General features: G+C 45.7%; 3 protein-coding genes and 1 non-coding gene across 4 annotated transcripts; 1 reads left to right on the top strand and 3 right to left on the bottom strand.

Moving 5' to 3' along the window:
• Positions 1-1,867: 1,867 nt before the first annotated feature.
• BDV38DRAFT_280786 (uncharacterized protein) lies at positions 1,868-2,491 on the top strand (the record flags this gene model as incomplete). The annotated part of the gene is made up of 2 exons (XM_032059394.1): positions 1,868-2,047; positions 2,108-2,491. The coding sequence occupies 2 exons, from the start codon at positions 1,868-1,870 to the stop codon at positions 2,489-2,491; spliced, it is 564 nt and encodes a 187-aa protein (XP_031915937.1).
• A 3,289-nt stretch (positions 2,492-5,780) lies between these two features.
• BDV38DRAFT_t87 lies at positions 5,781-5,861 on the bottom strand. The gene has a single exon. It is a non-coding gene; the product is annotated as a tRNA-Val (tRNA).
• A 6,540-nt stretch (positions 5,862-12,401) lies between these two features.
• On the bottom strand, positions 12,402-13,410 carry BDV38DRAFT_291144 (uncharacterized protein; the record flags this gene model as incomplete). Its single annotated transcript, XM_032061674.1, has 2 exons — positions 12,402-12,431; positions 12,508-13,410. 2 exons carry the CDS (start codon positions 13,408-13,410, stop codon positions 12,402-12,404), a joined length of 933 nt encoding a protein of 310 aa, XP_031915938.1.
• Positions 13,411-16,363: 2,953 nt separating this feature from the next.
• BDV38DRAFT_291145 (fungal specific transcription factor domain-containing protein) lies at positions 16,364-17,520 on the bottom strand (the record flags this gene model as incomplete). The annotated part of the gene is made up of 2 exons (XM_032061675.1): positions 16,364-16,806; positions 16,872-17,520. 2 exons carry the CDS (start codon positions 17,518-17,520, stop codon positions 16,364-16,366), a joined length of 1,092 nt encoding a protein of 363 aa, XP_031915939.1.
• Positions 17,521-18,540: the final 1,020 nt, after the last annotated feature.

Below are 18,540 nucleotides of genomic sequence, written 5' to 3' on the forward strand. Positions count from 1 at the left end.
GGCAACGGCCCCGATGTTCCGTAGCCAAAACGTTCCTCCGGATTTCGCCCAAGTTAGGGAAAGATGAGGCGGAGGATTTTCTCCCGTTTTTCTCCGCCAGTTACATGGCCTGAATTTTCACGTTCAAGAAATGAAGCGACCGCGGATAAAATCTGAGCCTCACGGGGGCGACCGACCCTTCGCGCCGGTCCTCCGATTCTACGGACGCATTTCAGCCGAGGCTAAATAGAGCTGAATGCGATAGGATTTGTTTCGCACTGGGGGATCAGGGGAAAAGCTCGTGGTTAAATCAAGCCCTCGGTAATCGGGGAAATGTCGTGCGAGGCCCGGCCAACTGGATCGATCATATGGTGATCGTGATGGAAGCTCCAGCTACCAGAGCTTTGGGATAGAACCCCTTTTTTCCCCTTTGACGGGGTTGTTGCTGCCCAATTGGTGTGGATTTGAATAGGTGTCTTAGGATTTAGCCTCTAATTTCGTTGGAGGGGATCCATCATATTCCTGAGAGGCCCTTCTTCAGCTCATGTTTGAGAAGGACCCAGCATACGTACCTCACAAATGGTGTGCATCAGGCTCCATCCACACATGTGCCGATAGATCTTTCTTTTTTTTAATTTTTTCTACGAGTTCAAATGTTTGACAAATAACTACACAGAACCATCAGTTCACAAAGTACGAACTACGGAGATAGCAGACCGATTCCCTCCGCTAGCCAGTTGACAGGTAAACCGGGTCTTTTGTCCACGAGAGCTTCCCCGGACCTTATTAAGTACGGGTTGGCTGGTGCCTCGGCAAGAAAAGGTCTTGAGTCTAGAACCATCATCCGCACCGCCTAATTTTAATCGGATACTATCAATCATGATCCATCAATAGTTCCAGCTAAAACGAACCTAATTATTATTAAACATCCCCTACCCCGGGGAAAGCCTTTCCGCCTCCCGCGAAACGATCGAACCATCAGGTCGGAATCCTTCCTCCCCACTTTTCCCCTAGGAAATATACATATCTGTTTGAAAAAGGAAATGGAAAACATAAATAAAATCAAAATGGGTCACAAACGATCGCCGTCTCCTGAATAATGTATTATCCCTTTTAGGGAATTTGTAACCCAACTCTCCGGGTTCTCACTTCCCCTTCCTTTCCGCAAAAGTTACCAAGCCCGGTAAGGCGGAAAGAGGAGCCGGCGGTCCCAAGGGTGAGGAGAGTATGGGGATCTTTTCCCCTTTCATTTATTCTTGTTGGATCCCCGGCGACCTTTCCTCAGTTTCCGGGGGGGGTTGAACATTTCCGAGAAACAAATTCCAATTCGGTTGCCCTCATTGGTCGATGAGGATCCATGTCCTGGCTCCTGTTTTCCTTTTTGTTTCGCATTGGTTTACGATTTCAGCATTCATCAACACAACTTAGATGACGACTCCCTGTCCATTTCTTTCTGTATCCAATCTGCAAAAAGGGTCACAACAAACATAACCTGCTGTGATGGATGTAGGTACAGCGACGTACCTTTGTCCCTCCCGTATCGCCGCCCATTCCCGAGCGTTCAGACCCCCTAGTAGTTACATCCGATCGCAGCATCGATCGAGCGATAGGTCGAATCTAATCCCATGATCCCCGGTCCAACCCTGCATTACCGCCCCGTCCGGCTGTTTCTGCAACTGCATCGACTATCCCAATTATCTACTATTATTAAATGTTTTACAGATTGAATAAAATAATATTCCCCGACGACGGGAGTACCATGTTTGCCACAGTTGCCAAAGTACCATCCCCGCACAGGGATTCCCGGCTGGGCCACGACGCATCGAAAAGGGCGGTGATACACCGCCGGATCGACTATTGGATACGACGTTGCCATGCGAGCAACAAGATGACATTGAAAGTTGAAGAACACGAGATCCCTGGAGTCAGCGTGGTCAAATGTCTTGCCGCCCAGTTACTCAGCGTGGATGACGAACACTGGGGCAACATCCCCAGAGAATTCAGCCAGCACAGACATATGACCCGTATTCTGAATCATGGTCCCATTGACGGTACCCCAGACCCAAGTGTCCGCCGGCAGGGATGACCCAAAAAAACAAAAAAAAAAAAGGTTCACAAAACATAAAAGATGGGGTACACAACCGCAGGCGAGGGAGAACTGTGTGATCTTCACTCAATGAAGGACGTACAACATTCCCGCGGCTTTATCCGGGGTTTAATCGCCGCCCCAGCACACGTCTTCATCTGTTACAACTATTCTGGGAAGGAGAATGGGCCCCAGCGCAAAAAGCACGGAGCTTCTTGCACATTGCGGAATGCGGTCCGAGTCCGGGGGAAAGGTTTAAGCTGTTTTACGGTGTCGACTCCTTGCAGCAGATGGAGCTGGCGGATGGTCCTTTCCGCTTCCCCCGGGTTGGTTTTCCTGGTTCTCGGTTGTGAGCTTCGTGACAAGGGAGGCAAAAAAGGACTTCAGAGTCCTGACGGACGCGTCGTCCATCGCTTCCCCGGCTGATCACTTGAGCTCTGCACGGGGTGACCCAAAGATACTTCGCTCTATCACAAAGTATAACCGCCACAAACGTACCCACTTAAGGTATGTGGATTGTGGCGCCTTCTGCAAGCTGATGAAGACAATGCATAACTATTGCAGCTATCCCCATCTGGATATTATCTACCCAAACTTCGGGGTGGCCCTCATGCATTGCGACGGATAGGTCTATTGAGGATCTACATAACTCTCACATACCTCTGACCCCCCCCCCCCACTGTGGCTCAGGCTATGTGGCTAGTGCTTGTCTATTTTGTGGCTCAGCCCTCGCTACAGTATGATTCATGTACGCTCCACTAATTACAACGATCGGCACTGCAGAAAACAGGATTCGCTGGGTCTGGCCTTTCGAGACCGAGAACAAAGCGCGATAGGCAGATCTATCTTGACAGCCACCGACGACAAAGATCAGTCGGTCAATCCTTGATGACCTCACTGGACAAGTCCCCGTTTCTTGAATATGAGACACAACATTCCAACTAATCGCAAATAATATCCGATAAATATGCACACGGGATCGATGACGACGGGGTCTATGAATACGGTGTAGCATACGAAGGAGCGTTCAGAGAGTAGTGTAATGTAGCATCCGCATTGTCTCCAACGAAGTGTCATCCACCACCTATCAAAACTAAATTGATAATCTGTACACAGTCGACTGCAAAACACCCGAAACCCTGATTTCCAACCCAACCATCAAAACGCCAGTAAGACAGATAAGACAGACATACATTTCCAAGAAAAACACCTCCAACCCAACCTAAAACCAAAAAAATAACCCAAGAAACCAACGAGCCTCACACGTCACACAAGCATCCCCGCATCCAACACACCCTTCATTATCATATCCTATCATCTTATCATCTCCACAAAACCAACAAACTAAATCAATACCAAAAGTAAAAATATATAAATGAAAATAGAAAATAAATAAAACCGAGTCCGAAACAAACCCACCCAACAGACAGCAAAGCATAGATGACCATTGCTGACATTGCATAATCCATCAGCCTTGTAAACGGGTCCGCTGTCCTCGTGGTTAGGATGTTGAACCGGACTGGACTGAACGCTTTGTCTTTTTCCTTGTAACCGATACTGAGTTTATTTGGGTTTTGTTTGTATGAAACGTGATATGATAGCCATATCTATAATGTATCGCTTCTTTGAGTGATGTGTTTGTTACGTGGAAGTTTCTCCTGTGCTACACTGGAGGTATAACTATGTATGACTCGAGTACTATAGATAATGGGATAAGTATAGGTATAGTTATGTACTTGAATTTGGGTATTATATTATCAAATTCAGTATACAATGTGTTGGTATACAGGTCCGTCTTGTTCCAAGATATCATACTATGAACCGAGTATCTCAACCTATAGATTCTCAACACGACCTCAGGACATATTCTCCTTCTACGTCCATCAAATCATTCCTGCAAAATCACCTACAGCTCATCTCATATCAGACTCCCCAGTTTCCCATTAACACACCCCGCCATCAGAACGGACCTCCACAACCCCAGTTACATCTATCAAAGATCCTAATCATCTAGTGATTCCTTCCGAACAGTTAGATATCATAGCGACTCCACCAACTCAAAACCCCCTCTTATAGGGTTCCAGTCCATCTTCTACCTTCTCTTATAAAAGTTCAGTCTCCAATAATACAGTGACTCCCCTCGCTTGAGAATACAAGTTACCGGTACCCGATTAGAATATTCCGGTAGTTCGCAAAGTATACATCGATGGGGCATTGGCACGAAGGTCCCTTGTGATATTATGGATATCATTGACAAGTGACCAGTATCCACATGAGTTAAGCCGATGTTAGTTTAGTAGATTGGTAAATTGATAAAAAAAACACCTGCAGAAATACGTAAATCAATAATTTTGGAAAAGATGGTAAAATACCATCCCACCCCATGCACTCATTCCCTTATCAAATTACAAAATCTAGAATCCAAAATAGAATAAAAGATAGCTAAAACAATCACCAAATCAAAACCAAAACCAAACTACGTAATAATTAAAAATCAAGAGAAAAAAAAAATAAAATAAAGAAGAACCCACTTCGGGCCGCCATGTAACCATTACCACCCAATGAACCCACCAACAAAAGAAAAAAAAAATGAAATCCAAACTAAACAAAGGGCAAAATCTCCGAAACAAGCTGTCTCATCTCCACCAAGGAATCATTCTAGAACGGACGGCCCCTCTTGTTTTCCCTGACATATGCGATAAGGCGATGTTATGGGGCCATTTGGATAGTTTGCGGCTGTGTTCGGTTTGGGTGTGCTAAGGTGAGGTGAGATTGAGGGGTTACATTTGGGAGGTCCTTATCGTAGTGGGGATGTGATGGGATGGGGTGTTTGTCTCGGGTTGATTAGGAGTTTGGGGGTTTTTTCCTTAGGAGGATTTTATACATGGGTTGGTTGGGTGGCTTATGGACTTATGGTATTTAGTTGGGTTTGGTGCTACTGTGTATTTAGTTTGTTAGGGTGAAGGCTGTGTTTGGGTTCGTTTTTGTTGCTGTATCAGGTTCATTTCGTTTTCTTCGTATCTGCGATGTAGGATAATAAGATTCAGAGTAAGATTCCGTTTGTTCTCTACGGGTTAGCGGTTTGCTCAGGAACAAGTTGGACATTGTTGGTATGACTTGTGGTAGCGAGGGGTAGGACTAGGGCTTTGGTCTCTTGTTCTCTGTGTTCATGTTTCACCAGCTAACGGCTTTGTGATGATCTTACTCCTGCTCGAGTGCTTGGGTTGTGTTTCGTATAGACTGGCTGTTGCTGTTTTAGGTGTGTTGGTTGGTTGGTTATACTGGCTAAATTGTGGCTATAGTACATGGTTGGATGTACCTTATTGTCATAGCTGGGGTGTAGAAGGTGCTTAGTTCTATATTTATCGATATCTTGAGATAATAAAGGTAAGGACTTCTTTCGGTATGAAACATCTTGTATGCGTCTAGCCATTACTTAATAGATTCAAGTTGTTGTAGTACTTCCTCGATGATGTGGAGGTAACGACTCAATACGGAGCCGACGATCATACTGAAGATGCTCCTAGATATATATATATCTTGCTCGTTTAATGACAACCGCAAAACACAGAACAGGTTGTTCAGGTCTACACTAGAATTCCGATGAATTTTATTGAGAGCCAGGAATTTATTTGTTTCAGACTACTTTAAAAGTATCATCGATAACATAAGAATTAAAAAAGTAATCCACGAAGGAATCGTAGTTAAAAAAGATTGACCGACGCAGGGATCGAACCTGCGATCTCTCGCGATCACGGATGTAAAGCGAGCGCCTTAACCACTGGGCTAGTCGGCCGATTGATGGTGGATTAGCTAATTTCAAAAAGTAATATCTTTAGGTTTCTGCTCTTTTACAAGCATCCGAGAAGTCAATATGGGGTATATATAGTCGGTCTAATCTTTGCCCTTATATCAGATGACTATAAGGGAAACACTAGCAGGACAGAGACAGTACATTGCGGTGAGTACACAGATACGACGAGCTTCCCCTGGAGCCATGTGAGAATCAACCATCACCACGTGACTGTAAACTTCATTCATAAGCACCAACCACATCCTGATACTGTATATAACTAACTGTAATTTATTTTCCTAGTTACTTTGTTTCTACTTCGCAGTATCTTTTTAAACATTCAAACAGTTACAAAGTAGTTTTCAAGCAGATCTTGACATACGTAAATTTTTCTTTTTTTTCTTTTTTTTTTATTTTTCCCATGATGGGGTCTAGCAATTTTCACATAGATGTGGGTAGACTCGGGTCGCATCCTGAAAGAAACCAAGGTATTGGAACAACGGTAACTAACCTCTTCGCAAGTAGTTTTTAATTGGTTGCTAAGTACTTCATACCCAACAGGAACCAGCTATTCCCATTCCACTCACATCTGCCAAACACTGTCATCTTGAGACGCTGGAAATTGAATATGTAGATGATTTACCAGAGTATCCAAAAATCTATATTCACGGATATGTATATGTTGTTTCTGCCAGAGGACGACCACAAAACTGAAATGGAGCAAGCTGTACAGGAGGTAAACACTTAAGTGATGCATACCTCGGCATTAAGTGATTCTAGATTCAATATACAAAGCACTTGACTTATGACCAGAAACGACCAGTGTATTCCCCATTTCTGATGTGCCATGCCTGAGAATAGACCTGGAAATACTCGGGGATCTATGCATGTGAATTTCTGAATCCGTCGCTTCGATCACTTCATCATACCTCTGTGGATGAAAGTATATGGCAAGCAATTCAAAAAGCTCAGCGAGACTCAGGCTTTGAAAATTGATCCTGCAAGCGAAATGCGCACAGGTATTTCTAATATCACTAATCACTCATTAACTAATTACCAACTACTCATACTTTCGATCGAAAATGAATCTCTTCCAAAGAGGTCATGCCTGGACCGACCAACTTCCTACATGTAAGCCGGTTTTCAAGAGATATAGTCAAACCGTAAGCCTTGAGTGCTCTATAGGTGGCTTTAAGTACTCTCTGTCCGCTCTAGGATCCGCATAGCGAATCTACATTCTATGTTGGCTGTATAAATGAATCCTCTGATGTTGTAACCAAGCATCATAGGGAAGCGATACAAGCTCATATACTTATCGACCTACAATTTCTTGAAGATATTGTCAGTAAAGAAATTTTACCAGCAACTGAACATTGTGGTGTTTTTCAGCCTCTATCATCCCGACGAAAACATTGTGGTAGGTGACTTGTTAAGAGTTTAATAATGTATTACTAACAACATGAAAGGCCAAGATCATCATCAAGGACCAGGCTTATCAAAGCGTACATCCTGTGATGTCAATTTTACTGGGCTAGTTCCAGTGGATATCAATCAGTGTCCATATATCGTATTTACATCGCATGGTGTGCATAAACATCAAATACCACCTCGTCGAGAAAGTAAATGCCTTGAGCCATTATCGATTTAATTAATAAATTATCATTAACTGGATTATATAGATAGATAGACGCAAACGCCAACTATCCTCTTCATCTAGTATCTCTGAAACCTAACCCGCTTTACCACAACCCCCGTTGTCTCAAAGAAGTGCAAAATCTGCCTCCCGATCTGCTTCACAGAATGATAGTAACGAGTATTTCCCCATGTGGGTAAGATAATACTTACTAATCAGTTAGGTCCTTAAGGTCCTCTCAGTATCTTCGCGATGATGCGTCAACAAATGCTTTGGCTTTAGAACAGAGACATCAAGAGCTTGAGCTTCGAATGCTTGAAGCAGATGTTAAACAAAAGGAAGCAGAAGTCAAACAACGAGAAATGGATCTCAGAAAGCAAGAGGAAGAAGTACTTTCAATGGAGCTTGCGAATGAGAAGTTGGAGCTTGAGCTTAGAGTGGCGGATTCAACTTCTAGAACGTCACCAAATTAGTTTACATTAAGTGGTTAAAGAGTGGTTAAAAGTGATTAAAAATAAATATTGATATATACTAATACTAGAGTATTGCACCGAAAAATAGATGCAAATTAGTCCTCTGCTTAAAACTGCTTGTAGGGAGTCTATTTATTGATAACCCTGATCACTAAGTATAAGGTATTCCTACTCGCTCGACTTGAAAAGACGACCCCAACTCATCCACAACCACCATCAAGGCTGATACTAAAAGCTTCTTCATCCTGTTGCTGTTATTTTTAACCTATGGACTTTGGACCCCATTTTGCGTATGCAAGGTGAGATGGCAGGGTGGGGGTAGATATTAGGCGATTAGTTAGATCACTAATATTCAGCCAGGCCTGCAGATTATCGTTATTTTACCTATTAGAAGGATCAACTGGAGATCATCTGAGTGGGGGTATTGCTTTAGCTTGATCATCGGCACGCATATCTTGGATGCATAGTATTGGAAATGCACATCAGCACGTGGGCGCTTCACTGGAGGGACGGAGAGTGGCTTAGCTTCTAGTTCAATAGTATCTGTACGGGGACACGAATAATACCTCCGATTACGCCTCCCCAGGTAATAGTTTACATTACTATCAAGGTAATAGGAGCAAGGTGAATCGTGTATATCGGTTAATTTATTTATCCAGCTACTTTGGACCGGCTGATCGGTCCAGGCCTTTCTAGAACGATCATTTGGACTTATCCGTCGGTTAATAGGCTGAAGTTACTTCGCATTTCTGCTAAATGTTTCATCTATAGCATGGCGTTCGCAATGATGTAGAATCGGCGGTGTATGAAGTTCTATGCATCGGTTTCTGCGGTAGTGCATTGCTTTACGAATCCTTCTCTTTATCATCGCCTTTTCATAAAATGTACACGAATCTTTCCCAGCATTTTTCGCGACAGCATCAGTTCTGAGTTGAATAAATGCTCCTTCAACGCGCTGAATAGTGATGTTATGACAGCAGAGTTTCTTATACTACTAACTCCTCCGACAATCCTATATAATTCTGCTGAATTGTAGCTTCCCACGGAGAGTAATTGCGCAGCGGAAGGAAGCGTACTATGGCTTCTAAGGCCTTTGTAACAAAACCACTCCGAGATAAAAACATAGAAAATGTAATAGGGATTCTCTGACACGCATATGTTCATCCTCATAGTCATATCTCATCCCACTGCCCTCAAGCCAATAACCCTGAGGGCGTTGAAGCTATGCTGAAATGCAATCGACACAGCTCCACGGATTAAACCAAGCCATTATCACATCTAAGCGTATTATAATTGGAGACTGCCACAGGTCTGCGTAGGTTGTAGCGGCCGATTTTCCGATAATTGTATCCCCCAAACAGATTCATAAGTCTCGTGGAATCAGGCAGCCCTTTTCGCCGGTTATAGACTGGTCTCGGCGTTCGACTACCGCACTATTGAAGGTAAGGTCGCTGGAATTGTGAACGGGATGTGACGGTCTAGGTCGTTATGTCCTATTCGACGGCTCAAAAGGAAGAAGAAGAGCAAGCATCCCTATGAATCTATACAATCCAAGACAGACCCAAATGAGAACAGATGTTTCCACATTCCTGTATGTCGCGATGAACGGAGCTGCAAGCAAACCAAGCCTGCCACTGGCAATATTCAAACTGGAACCGGTGGCCTGATGTTCAGTCTGCATCACCTGTGGTGTATATCTATATTCCACATTAGTTCCCAAGTCATAAAAGAGATTAGAAAGAATCGACACACGCATAGAAAGCAGCGTATGGGGCGTAGAGGCTCGGTTAAGATGGTAATGTCGACCGTATACCTTCTGAGCTGCACGCAGCCACAAGCTTGATGGTCGTGATGCTGTCACCTCCAGGCGTACGATGCAAATTGCAGCGCCCTGGTCTGCTCGCGGGCATGCAAGGGACCGGAATGATGGCGAACGCCGGAAAAGATGGCTTGACGCTCAATCATCACCCTTTCAGGTTTCCCAGTAGATCTGGATGTGAAGACTACATAGGCCAGGTTATCCGGGCGAGACTGTATCAGCCAGCTTTCTTGGGACTGATAAATCATCTAGGATATCCTGGTCCACGACTAAGTGTGGGAGGTCTTCCCACATACGTTGGTTTTGCCGAGAAGCGAGAGTAACAGGGGCTGCTGTTTGTCACACTATTTCTCACTGGTGCTCCTGTGGGTGCTCGCAACCTAGAGCTACAAAGGCGGCACTAGCCTTGTGCACAGCTAACATGGAGATGATGGCTCAAGACCATTTCTCAAAACAAATTGGGGTAAGCGTATCTGGATAAATTGGGAACACTGCTAGAGCCTGGATACGGGCTGCGAGACGGTCTGTTGCTTGCCACAGATCATGGGATGTGAACGAACCATCCTAACTATAGAGAGCTTCCTTCTGAGGATGTTGCATAACCTGCCGTTCGGTAAGTGCATGGATGGTCGCTTTCTCGATGGGTAGGCAACTTGCATTCCACCCCAGCAGCTGTTCCATATCACTCTGACTCACAGCAGGGGTCGCAGATAGCTTCTGATTCATATTCACGGCTCCTAGTTGACGTGTAGCAAACTCCCACTGACCCAGGAGCCTCCGCACCTGCGCCTCAGAAATCATGTTTGGGTCAAAGTGGGCGGTAATGCCTATTGACCCATCTGGACAAAGACTAGCGTAGAGTACAAGGCTGTATCCATAAATATGCTCAACGGATAGGTCGTGACGCTCGTTTGCAAACAAGTCTGGCCTCTCAGGTTGTGGTGGCTGGATAACCAGCACACACTGCATTTTGCAAGCGTTTTTTGCCCCCGGATTGAGGTGTTGAAGTCTCTGCATACCGATCGCTTGAAACTTTGTCGCATTTGCCACGGAACGCTGCACATCCAAAAGAAACTCCGAGACAGTTTTCGTGCCATCGACAAACAGTCGCAATGGGACTGTATTTAATGTCGGTGCAGCAATGTCATCTATACCTTGCACTGGTAGATGTCTACCATTTAGCACGGCACCAAACACAACGTCTGTTGATTCGACGTAGTAGGAATATGTCATTGCCCATGCTGCTTGAAGGATGACAGATTGCCTCGCAATTGCAGGTCGTTTGTGGAGATTGAAATGGCGCCTAATGCTCTTTTCTGCGTAGGGGCAGTAGTGATGGTTAGGTACGGTGGGATATGTGTCTGTAGTAAAATCCCCCAGCGTTTCCTCCCAGTATAATTGAGCCTGATCCATTCCACTAGTGGCATGTTCAACGAAGGTAACGAAAGGCGCGTGAGGTTTCAAAGATATACCATTATATGCCTGCTGAACGTCATTCAAGATCATATCGAAGCTGTATCCATCGTAAAGACTATGGTGTACCGTCCAGATGAAGTACGCTGGACCCTGGCCACGAGCGGGCACAATAGAAAACCAAGTCAGATTTTCTTCAAGAGAGGCATGAAGTGCTCTATGTGACTCGACAGCTTCATCTAGACTTGGAAAGTAACGCCATCCGGGAAGCCCCTTCAGGACAACTTGGGTGAATGACTGTCGTCGTCCTGTCGCTATAATTCGGGTCCGAAGGATTGGGTTCAGCTTCAAAACCAATTCCCATGCGTTTTGGAAACGCTGGATGTTAACCTTCTCACACAACTGGAAGACATAATGGCCGTTGTATGCAAACGGTTGTAAGGATGCCAACGCCATGAGACCTTCCTGAAATGGTGTACATGGATATATGTTTTCGACCAGGTTGGTGTCAATGCCACATTTGTGTGCTGCTTCTTCTCGTAGCAGCGTGGATTGGAACCCTGACAGCCGCCTCTCTCTAACCATAGCAACCTGGGTCGCTGGATCATAATGATGCACATTAGCTACCATCTCGCATAGTTTGGGTGCGAGAAATAGATCATGGAAGGCGAGTTCTAGATGATATTTATGTAGTTCGCGCACCAACTTTATCGCTGACATCGAGTCGCCAAACTGAAAGAAAATATCGTTCATGCTGAAAGTGGACTCCGGAATATTTAGGATGCAGGACCATGCCTTTCGCACTATATGCTCCGTTGGACTAATTTGTGTGCTATCATCGGGCTTCTTCTCTGGCACACGCTTCTCGAGGTATTCCGTTGCCAACCTTTGCAGGCTCATGCGGTCGACCTTCCCCGAGGCAGATAATGGGACATGTGACAGGGCTATGAATATGTGTGGAACCATGTATGGGGGTAGGTGCTGCCGTACATATTCTGCTAGATGGTCTATAGCTTGGAGATATCGCTTCTCCGTCAATATCAGGGTGTCATTAGTAGCCTCTCGGAATGAGATGAAGGCCACCAACACTTGGCCTCTCGCGACCCCGGGCCGCATGATGCAGTCTACTACGACATCAGTGGAATCGCACTGCTGGGAAATGCAGTTTTCAATTTCTCCTCGTTCCAACCGTTGTCCATTTATCTTTATCTGTTTGTCTCGCCGTCCAAGGTAGTCTATTGTTCCATCGGCAGTATAGCGAGCAGTATCGCCAGTCCTATAGAAGCGTTGAGAACCGTCACTCCCCCACACATGGCTCTTTACGAACGCCTGACCGGTTTTGATGGTGTCATTGAGGTATCCACGAGCTAAAATTGGACCCTGTATAAGAAGCTCTCCGATAGCTCCAACAGGACATAGTTTGCGATAATCTTCAGGGTCTGCAATGTAAGCCTTGCAACCAATTGGACGGCCAATATTCGAGGCCATGGCTCCTTCTAAAGCGATATCGCCAGACAGCGAGAAGATAGTACATTCCGTAGGCCCATACGCATTGATAACCCGACGATTGTTTGTCCATCCTTTGATAGAATGAGGGGTGACCTCCTCTCCTCCCAGGAGCAAGGTACGAACTCCAGGGACCTCAGTTGGGTCAAGTGTTGTTGCATATGACGGGGTAAGAAATGCCCAATTCGCGCCGAGCTCATTTATTACCAATGCCGGTGTCTGTAAGCGGGCATCGTCATCCGGCATGCAGATACATCCACCATGGTATAAAGTACCGAGTATCTCTGTGATGGAGGGATCGAAACTGAACGGAGTATTCTGATAAACGCGAGAAGAACTGCTAAGTCCGAAGACACTACCCTGTTTCTGGAGACCATGTGCGAGGGCCCTGTGATCGACAACCACACCTTTGGGCTTCCCCGTACTACCGGACGTGAACATACAGTATGCTGCGCTGTCCAAGCATGGCCCATTAGGCTCGGGACTTCCAGTCCTTATGCTCGCAACGGCGCTGTGACAGACAGGTACCCAGGCCACCTCTCCCTGGAAGCGTTTTCGCAGGTTGGCTAGAGGGCCGTGAGATAGTTGTCGCTCGGATCCAAGAATGACTGTTGCGTTGACTTGACGAATTATGCCCTCGAGCCGATCAACAGGGGAATCATGATATAGGGGCACAAAGGCGCCTCCAGCTTTGTGGACTGCCAACATGGCAACAACTGCCCATGGCGACTTTTCGAAGCAAAGCGGCACGAGTGTCTCCGACACTATTCCACACCTGACCAGCTGACGCGCCACTATCGTAGAGTATTGATCAAGTGTTCCGTACGTCCAAGTCCCCTGTGACGAACATATAGCGGCAGATGCCATCGGATGGCATGATACTACTTCAGGTACACATTCGTTTATCGAGGAGGCTTCTCCCCGATTCCAGGCCTCTATCTGGCGAATACTTTTGGGCCCCGCCAGATTTACTTGATTGACTTTTGTCGCAGTGTTGTCGCCTATACATGCTGCGGCATGTAGATATGCTTCTGTAATATACGGAACGAGGCGACTGAATGCATGATTCTTCGTATAATGAATCGTGATGGAAAGAGACTTTTCAGTGCAGATAGGCACCACTATCATATCATACTAACACCTATCAGCTAATGGCATTCGACAGAAGGGATTGTTATGAGCTGGAACTCGGCGTACAATCAGCTTTTCAGCCCCTAACTGTATATTGTTGCTTGTAGCAGGAGTATCAAGCCACAGAAGAGTATTTGCAGTTTGAGAGTCATATTCACTTTGTGGACAGGTATAATGTTTGATAGCAGCAGCTAAGCTGTCATTCTCAGTTAGGATAAACTCGCAAATCATTGGATCTCGCGCCGATGATGGTTTGCTAAGATTCAGATAAGCGAACGCGACGTTATCCGAGCCTGTATATGCCCGGAGAACCAGAGCCCAGGCTAGCTTCTTTGTATCCTCATTGAGGTGTGTCACGGGATGATCAAAGGTGGCAGTGTAGGTCCCCCAACCTGCATCACCATCTAATAGTTGAGACTTGGCCATGGTATCAAGGGAAGGATGAGGTTAGATGTGCACTCCTTAAGTCGGGGAGCCTAATGTAAAAGGTGAAATGAAATGCGATTTGCGTTCGAAGCGGTGTTCATCTCTACAAGCCGCACCCAATGCCCTTTGTGGGTAACAGACTATACGATTATATTGTCGGTCTGGACCGGGCTTGCCTCCGTGATTACTCAACCCTTACAATAGGGTGTAACTGAACAGATGAGCCCGTGTGAGCCCTAGGTAGCATCGCAAGCCGATAGAGTTCGGAGCTCGGAGTGGATTCACTGCAACAATACCTCGATAAGAATTTAACGAAAAGCTAAGGTATAACTCGTCCGGGTCATTATTCCTTACCATAGGAAATTATAGACGCCACCACAGGGTCCCATGAAGATACAAAAAATACTGGCTACTTGTTCTATTCTAGGTTTCGTCCGAATTAGTAGAGGCCAGTGACCTAGTCGACTGCGGGTTTGAGTAAGTGCACCCCGATATGATATAGTATAGTTCAATATCTTGAAGTACGAAGTTATTTGTCAGATAGAAGCTACTTCTTATCGTTGTCTAGGTGTGTCGAAAATACGACTTAGCCAACAATCTCTGCAGTTGCCATCCCATGGAAGTCTATTGAGCGGCTTACCTCTGACTACTAAGTCATCAGTAGTCCAGGACACGTTCTATTTACGGATGAGTCACTTCTTTCGCGAGGGTGACAGTATCATTGCCGAAATAGGAACTAGAGGTCATGGGTATCGCGAGTTCATCCTCCCTACGAATGCTGTTTGTCTGAAACCATAAACATGGCTTTTGATAGGTTATATGTTGCCTGCAGCTCAGGGCGCTGTCATGGCCGAGGGAGACCACCGTACCAAAGGACATAAAATTCCCAGCCGAACTATCCTTTTTGAAGGTGATGGCAGCTTCCAGATGGCCGTTCAGGAAGTTAGCACCATCATGAGGCACAAACTAGACACCATGATATTCTTGATCAACAATGGGAGATACACGATTGAACGTATGATCCACGGAAAGGATGTGTCCTATAATGATGTAGCAAATTGGAAATACTTGTCAGCTAGGTATTACTTTGGTGCGGATAACAAAGCTTCGGACAAAGTTTGTAACCGGACCGTTTCCACAGGGGGTGAGCTTGAAGCAGCGCTTGTGCATCCAGACTTGAGAGATGGGACTGGGCTTTGAATGGTGGAGGTCAAGATGGCCAGGAATGATGCACCCAAGGTATTGAAAATACCCACCGGACGGGAGTAATGGGAAAAACTCGAACAGTGAGCAACGGCCTGACGCGATGATTTATGTTGTATTGGGAATGCCGGGAATGGTTCAAATAAAACAGATTTCTCCCGTCATATGTAATGTACGAAGGTCCATTGGAACAGCTCTTTGGCTATTTGCAAATAGCGATGATCTCACATCATAGCGTAGGCAAAGTTGTAGACTCATAACTATGCGGCTCTGATAGTATGGTTTTGAGATCAGCCGCTTGAGCCAGGGAGGCATTGATCTTTTGCTGAGCTTCTTGGCAGTCACTGTAGTGTGCATCGTTGGGTCGGACTACCGTTCGAATACAGGAAAAGAATGTGTTTAATTCTGAAATCACTGCTCCTTTGGCAGATGAATTCGATATGCTTGTGGCTTGGCTTACTTGCTCGGAATGAGGTTGGAGAAGTGAAGCCAACATCTCTGCGCTTGGGAGTCCGTATAAAATAAGCTAAATATGAGGAATGTTCATTAATAACTTGTCCTTTAGGTGCAGGTGATCCACATTGAGCGGGTCAAGCATAAAAGAAGACACCTGCTACTCACTCGCCACGTGTAATCGGAACGATATTCTTTTAGGTGACCCAAGGATTGCATTCCGCATATCATTGTCCAGAGAATCTTTCGACACAACCCCCCGAGAGTGTAGGCCTGTGCGGGTGGCAGATGCTGCATGATGTATGATCGCGTGTATAAGTATTCCAAATAGACTATTAATAAGATATAGCCTTGATGTGGGAACCTCTCCATTTGCCAATTCTCTGGCCGTATATCGCTAGAAACCTTTAACAATTGCCACACGTCTTCTAGCAATCTGGTCATATTCCTAAACTACATTAGTCCACACACGCATGCTGTGAAACAGCGGCGAGACATACTGAGGTGCAGAGAATTCCGGGCTGTCAGTCAATGTCGACCTCGCAACCTGGACGTCTTCGCGTACTATGCTCATGGCAAAACTGACCTTTTCTACAAGCGATACTGGGGAAGACAAGGCCTGACTCAACCTAGTCGAGATATAGAGGTTGATCCAGTCCGCGGCTGAGACGGACAAACTAATGTTGTCTAACTCCATGCAGTTTTGCCTTGGGATTCGTGGTGGTCGTTTCATTAGCGTTGTTATAGCTTTGTCCAGTGTATAAGCTGTCAGGAACAATTGTTGGCGGATATGCATCGCTGTGATGACCTGGTTTCTAAAGGATGGTTTATGCAGCCCAATGGTAAATAGTGCGTTTCCAATATCCCCTAACCTCCGCCAAACACGTCGATCTATCGGATTTTGCGCTATAGTATTAGCATCAAATGTTCTAATTATATTGATTTTGCTCACCCACTTTTGCCCCCGTAGATTCTAATAAGCAATACGATGTCTTGGATAAGAAGCCATAAATAAAGTTCGGTTTTGGTGCCGGTCATTTCCTGAAACCGTATACATGTGTTGACGGCGTGAGTCAGGTCTTTTAGGATCGTCACCCTTGCCCGTGAGTCTGGCTGTGATGCACCACCATTGGAATCGGATAAGTCATGCCCTATAGTTAGGGAGAGAGCGACAGTGGCATATATAATACCAATTACGTCCCACCGCAGGCAATCCTGATGACCTAGACCTTGCTGGATGTGGAAGTGGGAACTGGGGCCGTCGGCCAGCCATCTCGGAGAGACCGTGGAGTTATGAAATACGCTGTCCACAGTTTCAAACCCCCGAGTGCTCCCTTGTGCGAAGAATGTATCAGACTGCGACTCTGCCAAGTAGGAGAGGAAGGAATAGACGAGTTGTTTCATGAGGAAGCCGGGGGTATCCGGCGGGAGAGAGTCTAGGAGTTGTTGGAATGAGGCGGAGCTTTTGATGTAGAACAGAACCTGATAGGCAGCGGAGATTGTTTCCATTTCATCAGGCAATTGGCACGTAGTATGTGACATAGGGGCACCGCTCGCTCGGGAAGCATTGCCGACAGGATGGTGCCCTGGTTGCCGGGGCTCCATTAGAGGTTCCCTGTAAGTCACAGCGCCGATGCGAGGTTGACGACAATTAATGGGGAACATGGAGCATCCATCAATAATAAATCAATTGTCTGCATTTTAACCAAGTCCTTCAGCCCAGGTAAACATGCTTCTGAGACAGCAGTCACATTATGGCAGTGGCCCCTTGTCATGTCTCAATTGCCGATCTCTCTGGCATGGGCTCTAGGATGTCGCCGGCACCAGCCCCTTGGAAGCAAGGTGCGGCAAACTGTGGACATTCCTAAACCTTGCAGAAGCACGTACTTGAAAAGTTTCACTTAACCGTGGTACTACCAGCCATGGTTGTCCGTCGCAAAAAGGAATAACCTGTCTGTCTAGACCACTGGTCATATAATCCTACTACGTCTATGATGGTTCAGCCAGCCACAATGCAATCATGACTGTGTCTCATAAGTACGCGTTAGCTTGCTTACGAGGTATTACACCGTGTGTTAAACTATCGTTATCGTTGAGCTGGCTGGCTGAGGAACGAAAGCTCATATTTAAATTCTTGTAATGCGACCGTCGCATTCTGATTCGGACCGCAAGCCAAGCGAGTACCCACCCTCGAGCTGGAAAATGAATTCTGTTAAAATAGACACCTGGTATAACTTCCATTTCCTTGAGCTACCATGGCATTTCCTCGTTTTTTATTTTTTTTATTTTTATTATAATCTGTAGTTTGAAAAGTCAGGTCTTGGCAGGTATAGAAGAAGTTACTCTCAAAGCTGATGGAAGGAATTATTAATCTTTCACTATCCGCGGGCCGCAAGTTTACGCACCGCTGGGATCCGAAACCCTAATTGAACGTTGTCTGGAAACGGCCTGGTCTTTGGTTCAAGAAACATGACAACCGAAATCAAGGCCCACGAATGGACCATAGCTAGTGTTGATACTCACCCAATGACCGTTCCCAACAATCGGTGTCAACCTGTCATGCATTCAAGCACGCTGCTGCAAGTTGATACCCGTCATCGTGCATGTCAGTCTTCCGAATGCGGA

The sequence above is a fragment of the Aspergillus pseudotamarii genome (assembly GCF_009193445.1).
Source record: "Aspergillus pseudotamarii strain CBS 117625 unplaced genomic scaffold BDV38scaffold_14, whole genome shotgun sequence".
Taxonomy (NCBI): Eukaryota; Fungi; Ascomycota; class Eurotiomycetes; order Eurotiales; family Aspergillaceae; genus Aspergillus; species Aspergillus pseudotamarii.